This window comes from Cheilinus undulatus, linkage group 16 (genome assembly GCF_018320785.1).
Source record: "Cheilinus undulatus linkage group 16, ASM1832078v1, whole genome shotgun sequence".
Classification (NCBI taxonomy): Eukaryota; Metazoa; Chordata; class Actinopteri; order Labriformes; family Labridae; genus Cheilinus; species Cheilinus undulatus.
Window position 1 is genome coordinate 37,118,224 of NC_054880.1, and position 11,773 is coordinate 37,129,996.

Here is an 11,773-nt window from a genome sequence, read left to right on the forward strand (position 1 = left end):
AAGTAATCACCCTCTTGGACATATCCTTTTATTGAGTTTATAAATCAATTATGCTCAATAGAACTTCTAAGTAATGTCAGTTAAGTAAAACATGTAATGTAAAATAAGAGACTGCATGAATATTTACCCCCTTCAAGTCAGTATTTAGTAGAGTCACCTTTGGCTGCAATCACAGGATCACAGTCTGTGTGGATGGGTCTCAATCAGACTTTATCTGGACACAGAAATTTTACTCCATTCTTCTTTGCAAAACTGTTCAAGCTCTGTCAGGTTACATGAGGATTGGGGGTGAGCAGCCCTCTACAAGTCCAGCCACAAATTCTCTATTAGATTGAGGTCTGGGCTTTGACTTATTCCAGAACATTCACCTTGTTTCTTTAAGCCATTTCTGTGTAGCGTTTGATGTATGTTTCAGCTCTTTTCTTGCTGGAAAAAAAATCTTCTACCAAGCCATAGCTCTCTTGCAGACTGAGTAAGATTGTCCTCCAGGATTTTCCTATATGCTGTATTGCCGAATTTATTTTACCCTTTACCTTTACAAGCCTTTCAGGGACGACTGTCTAGAAGCATCCCCATAGCATGATGCTGCCACCATACTTCATTGTGGGGATTGTGTGTTTGTGGTGATGTGCAGTGTGTGATATCTGCCGAACATAGCGTCTTATCTGGTGGTCAAAAAGCATGATTTTGGTGTCATCAGACCAAAGAACTTTCCTCCACTTGACCATGGAGTCTCCCACATGGCTTTTGAAGAACTCTAGTCCATATTTAATCTGAGTTTTCTTCAACAGCAGCTTTCTCTTTACCACTCTCCCATTAAGCTTTGACTGGTGAAGAACCCAGCTAACAGTTGTTGTGTGCAGAGTTGCTCCCATCTCAGCTGCTGAAGCTTGTAACTCCTACAGAGTAGTCATAGGTGTCTTGGTGGCCTCTCTCACTAGTCTCCTTCTTGTACGCTCACTCAGTTTGTGAGGATGGCCTGATCTAAGCAGATTTACACATGTGCCATATGAACTCTGGGGGATGTTCAGGGCCTTGGAATTTTTCTTGTATCCATCCCCTGACTTTTACTTTTCAATAACCTTTTCTCCCAGTTGCTATGTATGTTCCTTTGTCTTCACGGTGTAATGGTAGCCAGGTATACTGATTAACCAGTGACTGGACCTTCCAGGTCAAGGGGGTAAAACATCCAAGGGGGTGCATACTTTTTGTAGGCACTGTAGATACAGACTACTTTGTCTTTTTGATGATTCTTATTTTAGAAAAGGCCTTTTAAAGAAACTTTTAAAAAAGTTCCAATAAATCTAAATAACTAAAGGACAAAAGAAAGTAGAGGTAACCTGGAGAGGCTGGTGGTTTCATGTGGCAGATTGAATTTCTTACTCTCCAGTTAACATAACAGTAATTACTTTTTATGCAGACAAACACTGAAAGGAGGATTTCTTTTCCTTTCTTTTCTTAAAAAAAGTTATAGGGAACAGTATGCATGAGAGAAATGTGCACCACTGAGCATTTTCACTGCATAGTACGTTGATGAATGTTCCAGATCCTTTAGATAACAGGCGTCAGTTAAAGGAATTGGTCCAATAACTTCACTGATATCTGTGCCCATCATCAGTAGAGAATCCCCTCAGGCTCCAGTAATACATATTTCTTCATGGAAGAAGGCAGAGGCAGCTGTTCTACACCCCGGTGACAGAGCTCAGCCAGGCTGCTTCTGATGGCACACCTGCTCAGGTGAAGCAGGCTGCGAGGAGTGTTGGTGCAAACGGCAAACAAAGAGTCGTAGAAGACTTCATGTCTCTGAGGAACAAACACAGACAACATCTATTTAACAGTAAAACAAAGTCAAGTTTGAGCACAGTCTATGTTTTCAGCATTCATATGTGCATAATCTTCATGTTGGGTCATGTTTCACTGACAAAAAATATACAAATATATATATATATATACAAATATACAAAATATAGAAACTTACAAACGGAAAGGCCAAAGAAAAAACAGACCAATGAATGATTTGACTGTATTATTGCTTTCTAAGACTTTCCTTAACTATAAATGTTCAAAAAATCTCATGTGTTAAACAAAAAGGATTTAAAATAAGGGTGGATTATTGCATGTGATTCTTCTTTCTTAGAGAGTTATTTTACTTTATACAAGGATTCTACCATCCATGAACAGCTGATTTTTCTCCCACCTTGTAGCAGTCCTCAGGAATGGCAGCTCTCCACTTCTTTGTGGGCTTTAAGCGCTCATAAGAGTTGACCATGATTTCCACCGCTCTGGGGAAGTTGTGACACGATTGCAACACCTGCATAAAACAGCACATACAGGTACATCTCAAAAAATTAGAAAATCATGTAAAAGTTCAATTTTCCTGTGATTTATTGTGGAAAGTTAAACTTCAATATGTTCTAGATCATTTTGAAATCAAGTGCCAGGGTCGGGAGGAAGATCAGAGAAGCACAGAATCCAAGGTGCTTGAAGTCCAGTGTTTTCAGTTTCCACAGTCAGTGATGGTTTGGGGTGCCATGTCATCTGCTGCTGCTGCTGATTCACTGGTCTTTATCAAGTTTAGACTCAACACTGTCAGGCTGTCTATGAGGAGATTTTAGAGACCTTCATGCTTCCATCTGCTGACTTGGCACCTGTCCACAGTGAAGCCAAAACTACCAGAAACTGGTTTCCTGACTGTGGTATTACTGTGTTTGATTGGTTAGCCAAATGGTTTGACCCGAACCCCGTAGAGAATCTCTGGGGAAATTTCAAGAGGAAGATGAGAGACACCAGACTCAACAGTCCATAAGATCTGAAGGCTGCTATCAGAGCAACCTGGGTGTCATAACACCCCAGCAGTGCCATGGACTGATCGCCTTCATGACACATTGCATATATGGAGTAATTTGTGGGAAAGGAGCTCCGACCAGTTACTGAGTGCATAAAATCGAGAATTTTCCAGGTCAACATTTCTGTGTTATAGATCCTTTTTTAGACTGATGTTTTGTGATAGACAATGGATTTTTGTGAGTTGTAAGCCGTAATCATGTAGAATATTTCACTTTGAATGAGATGAGTCCAACATATATGAAAGTTGCACAACTTGATTTAAATCACAGGGAAAAAAACAAGCTTTTCATGGTTTTCGAATTCTTCTAGATGCACCTAAAGATATTATACACAACAAAACCAAACACAATGATACTCTAGGGAACAAAAACCTTACAGGCTACATGTAAGTACCTTGTGGAACTGTGGTGGGTAGATCCGTGCTGCGTTGTGGTTGAGCAGCAACTGGTAGCAGAGCTCAGGTACGGCAGCAGGCCTAACATCTGTCACTTTGAGCAGATACTGGATGGGGGCACAGCCGTTGATGTCCATGGCTCGTGTGTCTGCTCCGGCCTCCAGCAGCATCTGCATCAGGACGTGATCGCAGTTCCAGGCTGCTTTGTGGAGAGCTGTTTTATGGTCTTCTTCTTGGAGGTTTGGATCTGCAGAAGAAGGGAAAGTTGTTGAAAACACACCCCAGACTCTTAGAAGATATTCTACTCACAGGTCCCAACACTCACCTGCTCTGTGGTCTAGTAGGAGGCGACAGACCAGATGGTGGTCTTCTCTGTAGATCTGCTCTTTGGTGTCAAAAGCCCAGAAGGCGGCAGTCATCAGGGGAGTCTCCTGTAGAGAGTTGAGCGCGTCCACAGATGCTCCATGGGCCAAGTAGAGAGCCACCAGCTCCGGTACGCCAAACCTGGCTACTGTGTGTAGAGGAGTCTCCTCATCGTTGCTGTGGCTCCGCATGTTGACATCTGCACCTTCATGAAGAAATGAATGCTCACTTAGTTGTTTTTATTTACACCTTAGTCCTTCTTACTGCTCTCTTCTTCCTCTCAACCTTTGAGGATGAGCTGCTTGGCACAGTCCACAGACTCCCGGCTGGTGCAGTGGTGCAGCGGTGAGTGTCCGCTCAGTGACAGGCTGTTCACCTTCGCCCTGTGAGACAAAAGCAGAGAAACAAAATCGACGTTTGAAACCTCACAGGCCACGTGCAGCGGGGTCTTCCCGTTGGGCATCTGGTTGATGGCTGCACCTTCCTGAAGGAGCACCAGAGCTGTTTCCAGAGCATTGTACATCACACACACATGAATCCCCATCGCCCACGACTTCTCCAGTTTGTAGCCTGGGAGCCAATAACCTTTGGAGTAAAAGACATGAGAGAGATGAGGTAAAAGATATGAGGTAAATATGCCCTAACATTTGTTGATTGTTCTGGATGCAATCTGAAGAAATGCAGTTACTCATACCTTGTTTGTATGAGGCCAGTATCATGCCGGGGTCATCCACTTCCAGCACCAGGTTGATGTCTATTTTCCCAGTGTGCAGGATCTGCAGCACCTGCTGAGCATCATTGGCCTGTAGCGCTTTCAGGAACTGTTGCTTCAGCTGTTTGACAGCCAGCTGTCTGGGACTCAACACCTCCATGAGATCCGTCAGAGGCGAGGTTCGCTCCTCGTAGGGCACTAATGTTCTCCACACAGTGTGGAGCAGAGAAGAAATAAATCCACAAATGAAGGTGATGAGGGTTTCAACCATAGCCCCAGCTGAAGACCTCCATGAGCTGGGCCAGCTGATGAGAGGTGTGCAGTGAAAGAAGGCAGAAATGAGGTGGAAAAAGCAACAAATGAGGAGAGGGAGCGGTCATACAGGGAAAAGTCCTAGGGTGAAAATAGGCTAAATATAAATAGAAAGAGGAGAGGGAGGGGGTTCAGAGCTGCAACTGACTCTAGATCAGCCAGTTTGCTCAGCCAATGGATGACCACATGGTTAAAAATAACAGGCCATGAGGAAATGAGCTCTAGTTGTCTGTAATTCTAGTTTATTATGACTAAACAGTTTATACTGTTTTAATTCAGAGATGGGAAGTTATGCAATTCTTAAATGACTTTTTTTTTTTAATAGTATCCATAGTTATAGTCTTCTAATTACAGATTTATGTAGCTTTCTTTAAAGGTGCAGTGTGTAAAACTTAAGAATATTAGCAACATCAGACAGTCATATCATAGACTAAACATGGCAACCAGTGTAATTTTAAAAACAGGTTTCTGTTGTGTGATCCTTTCTGTGGTACAGCAGAAACACACAAGATGCAAAAATCCAAGATGGTGGACTCCATGTAGGGGACCCTCCTTATGTATGAATAAAAGGCTTATTCTCAGTAAATAGAAAAAAACAAACAAACAATTGAATATATTCAGGTGAATAAATACGAATGTAATTGGGAATATTTATAAATATTAGTTCTAATTTTTACCAGGTTTGTTCTGCAAAATGTCACTACGCTAAACATTTCACACTGCTCCTTAAATTGGAATTAGGAAAAAAAAATCCAGACAATTCATGAATGGATTTAATAACTGGGCTCATCACTAACAATGGCAGGTCCAATATTTTCTGAATAGTTCAAATTATCTTGCATATTGACTTTCATCATTTTTTTCAGCTAAAACTCTTTATTTACTTTTTTTGCAGTGATAATGATTACATCTTTGTAGTTGTTTTTTCCCCTCAAAATCTTAACCTTTATATCTCATTGTCTTGTGACATTTTTCCTGTAATGATGCTGACAACATAAAATTTATTTAAAAATCCATTTAATGCATTTCCTCTCTGGGTGTCTATAATGGGGATAATGTTCTGTCTCTTAAATCAAACATATTGTTCCATCTAAGATCTAAAATGCAACTTTTTTCCAGTTAATTAAATTTCAATAGTTGAAATTTTTTGAACACTTAGATCATGAATTCATGATAAAAAATTTGCAAATAAATACACAATGTCTGTTTTAACTAATTACTCACATCCGACTCCTATTAAGCTCCCTCAGAATATCTCTTAACATTTTTGACCAAAGTATGACTCTGACAACACAATTCCTTTAAACAGTAAAGTCATGACCAGAAGAAATTCATCACAGAATAATGGATCATTTCTACCCTTCTTATGAATTTTTAGGGTAACACTTTGGCTTAGAAAGGAGTGAGTGTGTTTTGTTAATGAGACATTGAGAAATCAGAGCATCTCTTTGTTTCATGCTCATAGCCAGTTATTCTGGAAACAGTTCACAGAATGGCTATATAGCAAAACCAAAAGAAACATTATTATTGGTGTCTCACTAAATGATAAAAAAAAATGAAGCCTATGTTTAATATTTTTCACATTATGGTAAAAAGAAATCATTCATAAGTCTAATTAAATTCAGTGATATATTAAGTCCCTCAAACTGATGAAATCTGAATGTGAAAAAGAGCTACTTAATTCACTCAAATGACCTCACAAAAATGTCTGAATTTTTTTTAAATTTCCTTTATTTTTACTTTTCTTGATTTATTTTGTTTAATTTTCCTTGGATATTTATTTTTACAATCTATTACGTCTTTTTTAGGTATGGACGCTTATATGATATGAGTGTTTGCCTTTAAGTTAGAAAATGTCAACTGTTTATGATAAAGTTAGGAAAAAAAGAAAAAACTATCATTGATTAGCATTGAAATCATTGAAATTATACAGAAATGTTAAAAACTAGAAGTAGTTCCGGGTTACATAACTAATATTTCCTGTCTTACATTTTCAAAATAAAAGGTTTGTTTACGTCTAGTTGCCACGTCCCGCCGTTATTAACTGATCGTCTCGCTGCAGTCCAGTTCATGTGAATATTTAAAACGACCATGTTGATTCAGACCTTTGCTGTAGACTCACCAGTTGAGCTTCACGTGAACTCTTGCCCCTGAAGATAACTCAGCTCTGTTTACCCCCTCCTCATGTAGGACTTCTGACCCCTCAGGTGCTGCGGCGTAGGCTGACCAGGTGTAACTGCTACGTCTTTGGTTACGCCATGCACGTGTCTCGGAGAAACACCATGTTTTCGCTCGTGGTTGTTTTTGTAAGCTTTTCTGTATCGTCGGCTGCGAACTCTTCTTATGTCGCTGCTGTGTACGAACACAGTGTGGTCCTGAACCCGGAGCCTCACGCCCCCCTGTCCCGCCCCGCTGCCCTGCAGCACCTGAGGGAAAACCTGGAGATCTATGAGGAGCAGGCTGCACGAGCCGCTCAGCAGGTATGCTCGGGATGGTACGGTTTTACTAACAAGTGGTATTTGTTAGTTGAATTGTTTTAAAACGTTTTATCTTTGACTAAAATACGGTTTTGGTTACAAAGTATAATTTTCCTTAAAATATGTTCAATAATGAGGTAGCCTGTTGAATATGTTGCACTATTAGCACACGATTTACGATACATGACTTCAAAACAGGGAAACAAAGGAAACAGCAGAGTCAAACTTCTGGTTATGCTGTAGACTTTGACCTACTTTTCACCACTTAAAAAAACCTTGCGTAATTTTTGTTAATTGTTAACCAAAACTTATGTCTTTAAACCCCCTTGAACATTATTATTAAGATATTATCATTTGCTAAGAATTCCTAATTACTTAAAAAAGTATATAATATTTTTAAAGTATTTCCCAGGTGCTGTTAAACAGAGCAAGTTTTATTTTAAAACACAGCTTTGCCAAACATCATAGTTTTATTTTGGATTCTTATTTTACTTTGCACATAGAGACAAAAATAGGTCACAAAAATCAAAAACCACCAATGTTGAAATTATCAGCCCCCTTTAACTGTTTTTCTTTAGCCATAGCATAAACCACTGTTTTTCAATAATAGTTTTTAACTTTGTAATGCTCAAAGCTTGTAAAAATCAAGTTAAACTGACGGTTATCTTCACATTTACACACAGTCTAAAAACTTCAGTAGGTGTTTGAGCTGTAACTGAATTATGGCCAAAACAAAACAGTTTAGACTTGATAAAAGAATTGTTGACACTCACAAAGCAAGAGAAGGATCTAGAAAGTTATCACAGCGTTTCCAAGAGACAAGAACTGGAGTGAGAAGGATCATCAAGAAATTCAAAGAGAGCAACAAGGTTCGGATCAAGCCTGGCAGAGGTATGAGAATGATTTCAATGACTCTGTAAAGAAAACTAGTGAAAGATGTGTCTAAAGAGCCCAAAACAACTGCCAAGACTCTCATGAAAGACAAGTCAGGAATTGTAGTTTCAAAGAAGATCATCACTAGATCCCTGCACAGGAACGGGCCGAGAGAAAGTCCACTTTAGCAGAAGAGACACCTTCAAGCCAGACTGAAGTCTGCTGAGGACAACCTGGAGAAAGATTCTGATACTGGAGGCATGTCCGCTAGTCAGCTGAGACCAAACTAGAGCTTGTTGGCTGTAGAGACGTTGATGATGTTTGGAGACATGACAGTGTGAGTATTATGCTGCGGGGATGCTTCAGTGCATCTGGAACATGGAATCTTGTAAAGGTGGAAGGAATCATGAAGACAGAAGGATATGTGAAGGTTTAGAAAGAAAACCTCAAGCAGTCAGCAGCTAAACAAGGTCTGGGTCATCGCTTTGCCTTCCAGCAACCCAAAACATTGTGGCTCCTAGTAGAGAACTACCTCCAGGAGACCAAAGAGAACCTTATTGGCTGGCCTGAACAAAACCCTGACTTTAATCCCATTGAAGATCTGGGGGGGTAATCTGAAGACCAAGGTCCATACCAGAAGACCATCAAATCTGGAAGAGCTTGAGAGATTGGCCAAAGAATAATGGGCCAGGATTCCTCAGGAGACGTGTCTGAGACTTGTTGAGAACTACAACAAACAACTGCAGGCTGTTACCCTGAAAAAAGGAGACACAAATGACTATTAACATCAGTAGGATGACCATTTATACCGTGGTAGTTTTTGTTTTTTGTGAAATAATTTTGTTCCTGTGTGCAAAGTAAAATTATATCAGCATCCAAAACAAAACTAGGATGCTTGTTAAAGCTGTTTAAAATGTCTTGCTCTGTTTAACAGCACTTGAGAAATGCTTGAGAAAATGAAATTTTCATAAAGCAGCTTATAATTTTGTACTCACCTGTCATTTGATGTAGTTATACATGTTATAAGAAACAAAGGCAGTCTTGATTTAAACATATGAACCCTTATATTTAGATAAATGAAGTTTTAGGAGGGGCATCATGGTTTTAGTGCTTACCTGGACTGGTAAATTTGTGAGTATTAAGAGGAACATTCAGTGTCACAATCATCATGGCTAATGGTTTCCTATTTCATGTACCTCCTATCAGGGTGCCCAGATCCTGGTGTTTCCAGAGGATGGTCTTCAGGGATTCAACTTCACTCGTTCATCCATCTATAACTACCTAGAAACTGTTCCTGACCCCCAGCAGGAGAGCTGGAACCCCTGCACTGATCCTGGAAAATACAAAGACACTGAAGTACACAATAATACTTTATTTTATGTCACCTAACCAAATCACGTCTTTGTATATGGTTTGTATTTTCCTGTTTGATTGTTTCACAGGTTCTCCAGAGGTTGAGCTGTATGGCCCGTCGTAACAACCTCTACCTGGTGGCCAACATGCCTGACCTGCAGCCCTGTCCTCTGAGCACTGACCCCTCCTCTACCTGTCCCTCTGATGGACGCTGGCAGTTCAACACTAATGTGGTTTTCAGGTGAAGTGCACACCTTAAAGGTGACATATTTCACCCTATGAAGACGAGTTTATATTGGTCTCAGAGGTCCTCAAAACATGCCTATGAAGTTTGTTGCTGAAAAAAACACTCCAGTATAGGATTTTTGCATGTCCAAAAACCCCTCTGTTTCAGCCCTGCTCAGAACGAGCTGTTTCTGTGTTTTTAAATGTTACTGAGCTGTCTGACTCCACCCCTGACCACGCCCCTCTCAGGAAATGGATATGGTGGAAGGGTGGAACTTTCTTACAATCGGGGAGGGCTAACCGAACCTGGGGGGCGGTGCTAACTCCCCACATCACATCATAAGGGGAAAATCTAAAAAGTTTGTTTCATCACACATTTTCTGAAAGGTGGAGAAAGAGAAAGAGGGAGGGAATGGATTTTTCTGATTCTTGAGGGGATTGAGGACAGGCAAGGTGCACACATTTTAGTTAGAAAAGCCAGAAAAAGTGATTTTTGCATAAAATGTCCCCTTTAAATAAGTACATTTAGGTATCCTTTACATAATTTTTATCTTCTTTACTTCAGCTCGGATGGCCTGCTGGTGGCCCGCTACCACAAAAACAACCTCTACTTTGAGGAGGCCTTTGACACTCCACCACAGCCTGAGATCATCACATTTGACACTCCTTTTGCTGGAAAATTTGGCCTCATCACTTGCTTTGACATCCTCTTCCAGGAGCCTACAGTTACCCTCATTGAGAAGGTTAGAAAGCTTCTTCTTTACACTCTTTGGTGTTTTCTTTTTTCATTTTAACAGTTTTTCACAGTTGCAAAAATACTATTTTCCTTTCTCTGAACCAAATGGTCAGTTGCTTAAACTCATTTATTGAATCTGCCCCTCTGTTGGCAAAACCTTTTCGTGGTTAGACATAATTTGCAAAACTCATTTGGTCTTTTTGCCAAAACTCTAAACAACAATCTCACTATCTAAAACAGTGGTTCTCAGTGTGGGGGTTGGGACCCCCCGGGGGTTGCAAGACACTAAGAGGGGGTCACCAGATGCCTTCTAAAAAAAGGAATATTTCAAAATAATTTCAAATAGTATTTTTTACCCATTTTTAAAAGAAAAATTTAGTGCAAACCCAGGCAGAAACTTCTGTTGAATTTCTAGGGGAACTTTGCCACTTTGTAGGGGCCAGGTGACACCCCTGATAAAAAGCAGGCTACAAAAGACAGCTGGCAATTATGAAAAACTAACATCTGCCCCGTTTGACCCTTTCAGGGTGTGCGTCAGCTCATCTTCCCAACCGCTTGGATGAACCAACTCCCACTCCTGGATACAATCCAGTTCCAGCGGGCGCTCAGTTTGGGTGCCAAAGTCACCCTGCTAGCAGCAAACATCCGTAATGACCGTCTGATCATGACAGGAAGTGGCATCTACACACCATTCTCTGCTACCTACCACCACGCACAGAACGGAGACCCAGAGGAGGGCAGGCTGCTGGTGGCTAGGGTGCCAGTGTTAGACCCTGAGTGGTTGGGACAGAAGGAAACCACACAGGAGAGGACAGCTGAGTCTGGATTCTGTCTTAAAGAGACCTGTTCTGATGCTTCTTCAGTCCCTCCATCCTCCAATGCCTTCACTTCATCTATGATGTATGACCCGTTTACCTTTGTCCTCTTGAACGAGATGGAGGGGGAAGTTAATGTGTGCAATGGCTCCTTTTGCTGCCGCCTGCAGTATCATCGCTTTCCACATGATGGCAGCAACGAGCTGTATGCATTGGGAGCATTTGCTGGTACCCATGTTGTGAATGGGCGCTATGCTGTGCAGGTAAAAGATAAATTCATGGGGGGTTTTTTTCTTCTTCTTCTTCTTTTTTTTTGCAGGTGTTTAATAACTGTTGTGTCACCTTGATTACATCTGTGTTGCAGGTTTGTGCACTCGTCCGTTGTGCAGGGTCGGACCCCAGCTCCTGTGGACAGATAGCAGAAGAGGCTGAATCTAGAATGGACTTCCTTTTGGAGGGGAAGTTTGGGACCAAATATGTGTATCCATCAGTTTTAGCCAGCAAGATGGTTCTAGAGCAGCCAGGGCATTTTGAAAAAGGAGCAGACGGTAGAGTGATCTTAAAACACTCAAACATGGCTGGTGGGCTGGTCAGCGCCTGTCTGTATGGACGGATGTACCACCTGGACAATGAATGAAATGCTTTTAAAAATATTCCAACCTTGCT

The 11,773-nt window shown here is 40.9% G+C and overlaps 2 protein-coding genes across 3 annotated transcripts; one reads left to right on the forward strand and one right to left on the reverse strand.

The window, feature by feature from the left end:
- Positions 1-1,116: 1,116 nt before the first annotated feature.
- Positions 1,117-6,819, reverse strand: asb4 (ankyrin repeat and SOCS box containing 4). Of its 2 annotated transcripts, none has more exons than XM_041808312.1 (7): positions 6,751-6,819; positions 4,299-4,514; positions 3,890-4,189; positions 3,567-3,809; positions 3,241-3,488; positions 2,198-2,311; positions 1,117-1,803 (listed from the first exon to the last, which is right to left on the reverse strand). In XM_041808312.1, exons 2-7 carry the CDS (start codon positions 4,474-4,476, stop codon positions 1,615-1,617), a joined length of 1,272 nt encoding a protein of 423 aa, XP_041664246.1. In that variant the 5' UTR covers positions 4,477-4,514; positions 6,751-6,819; the 3' UTR covers positions 1,117-1,614. The 2 variants fall into 2 exon arrangements, with proteins under 2 accessions (XP_041664246.1, XP_041664245.1); XM_041808311.1 differs by having other exon boundaries at positions 4,299-4,621.
- On the forward strand, positions 6,633-11,771 carry LOC121523416 (biotinidase-like). The gene is made up of 6 exons (XM_041808310.1): positions 6,633-7,108; positions 9,185-9,334; positions 9,421-9,572; positions 10,122-10,299; positions 10,819-11,370; positions 11,472-11,771. The coding sequence occupies exons 1-6, from the start codon at positions 6,887-6,889 to the stop codon at positions 11,742-11,744; spliced, it is 1,527 nt and encodes a 508-aa protein (XP_041664244.1). The 5' UTR covers positions 6,633-6,886; the 3' UTR covers positions 11,745-11,771.
- The last annotated feature ends 2 nt before the right edge of the window (positions 11,772-11,773 follow it).

Excerpts from the sequence above, each read along its gene's own strand:
- LOC121523416 (XM_041808310.1), top strand. The coding sequence starts at position 6,887 with ATGCACGTGTCTCGGAGAAACACCATGTTTTCGCTCGTGGTTGTTTTT. Across the intron at positions 9,573-10,121 it reads AACACTAATGTGGTTTTCAG|CTCGGATGGCCTGCTGGTGG; the intron begins GTGAAGTGCACA and ends TCTTTACTTCAG. Across the intron at positions 10,300-10,818 it reads CAGTTACCCTCATTGAGAAG|GGTGTGCGTCAGCTCATCTT; the intron begins GTTAGAAAGCTT and ends TGACCCTTTCAG.
- asb4 (XM_041808311.1), bottom strand. The coding sequence starts at position 4,587 with ATGGTTGAAACCCTCATCACCTTCATTTGTGGATTTATTTCTTCTCTG. Across the intron at positions 3,810-3,889 it reads CAAGCAGCTCATCCTCAAAG|GTGCAGATGTCAACATGCGG; the intron begins GTTGAGAGGAAG and ends TTCTTCATGAAG. Across the intron at positions 3,489-3,566 it reads CCTACTAGACCACAGAGCAG|ATCCAAACCTCCAAGAAGAA; the intron begins GTGAGTGTTGGG and ends CTTCTTCTGCAG.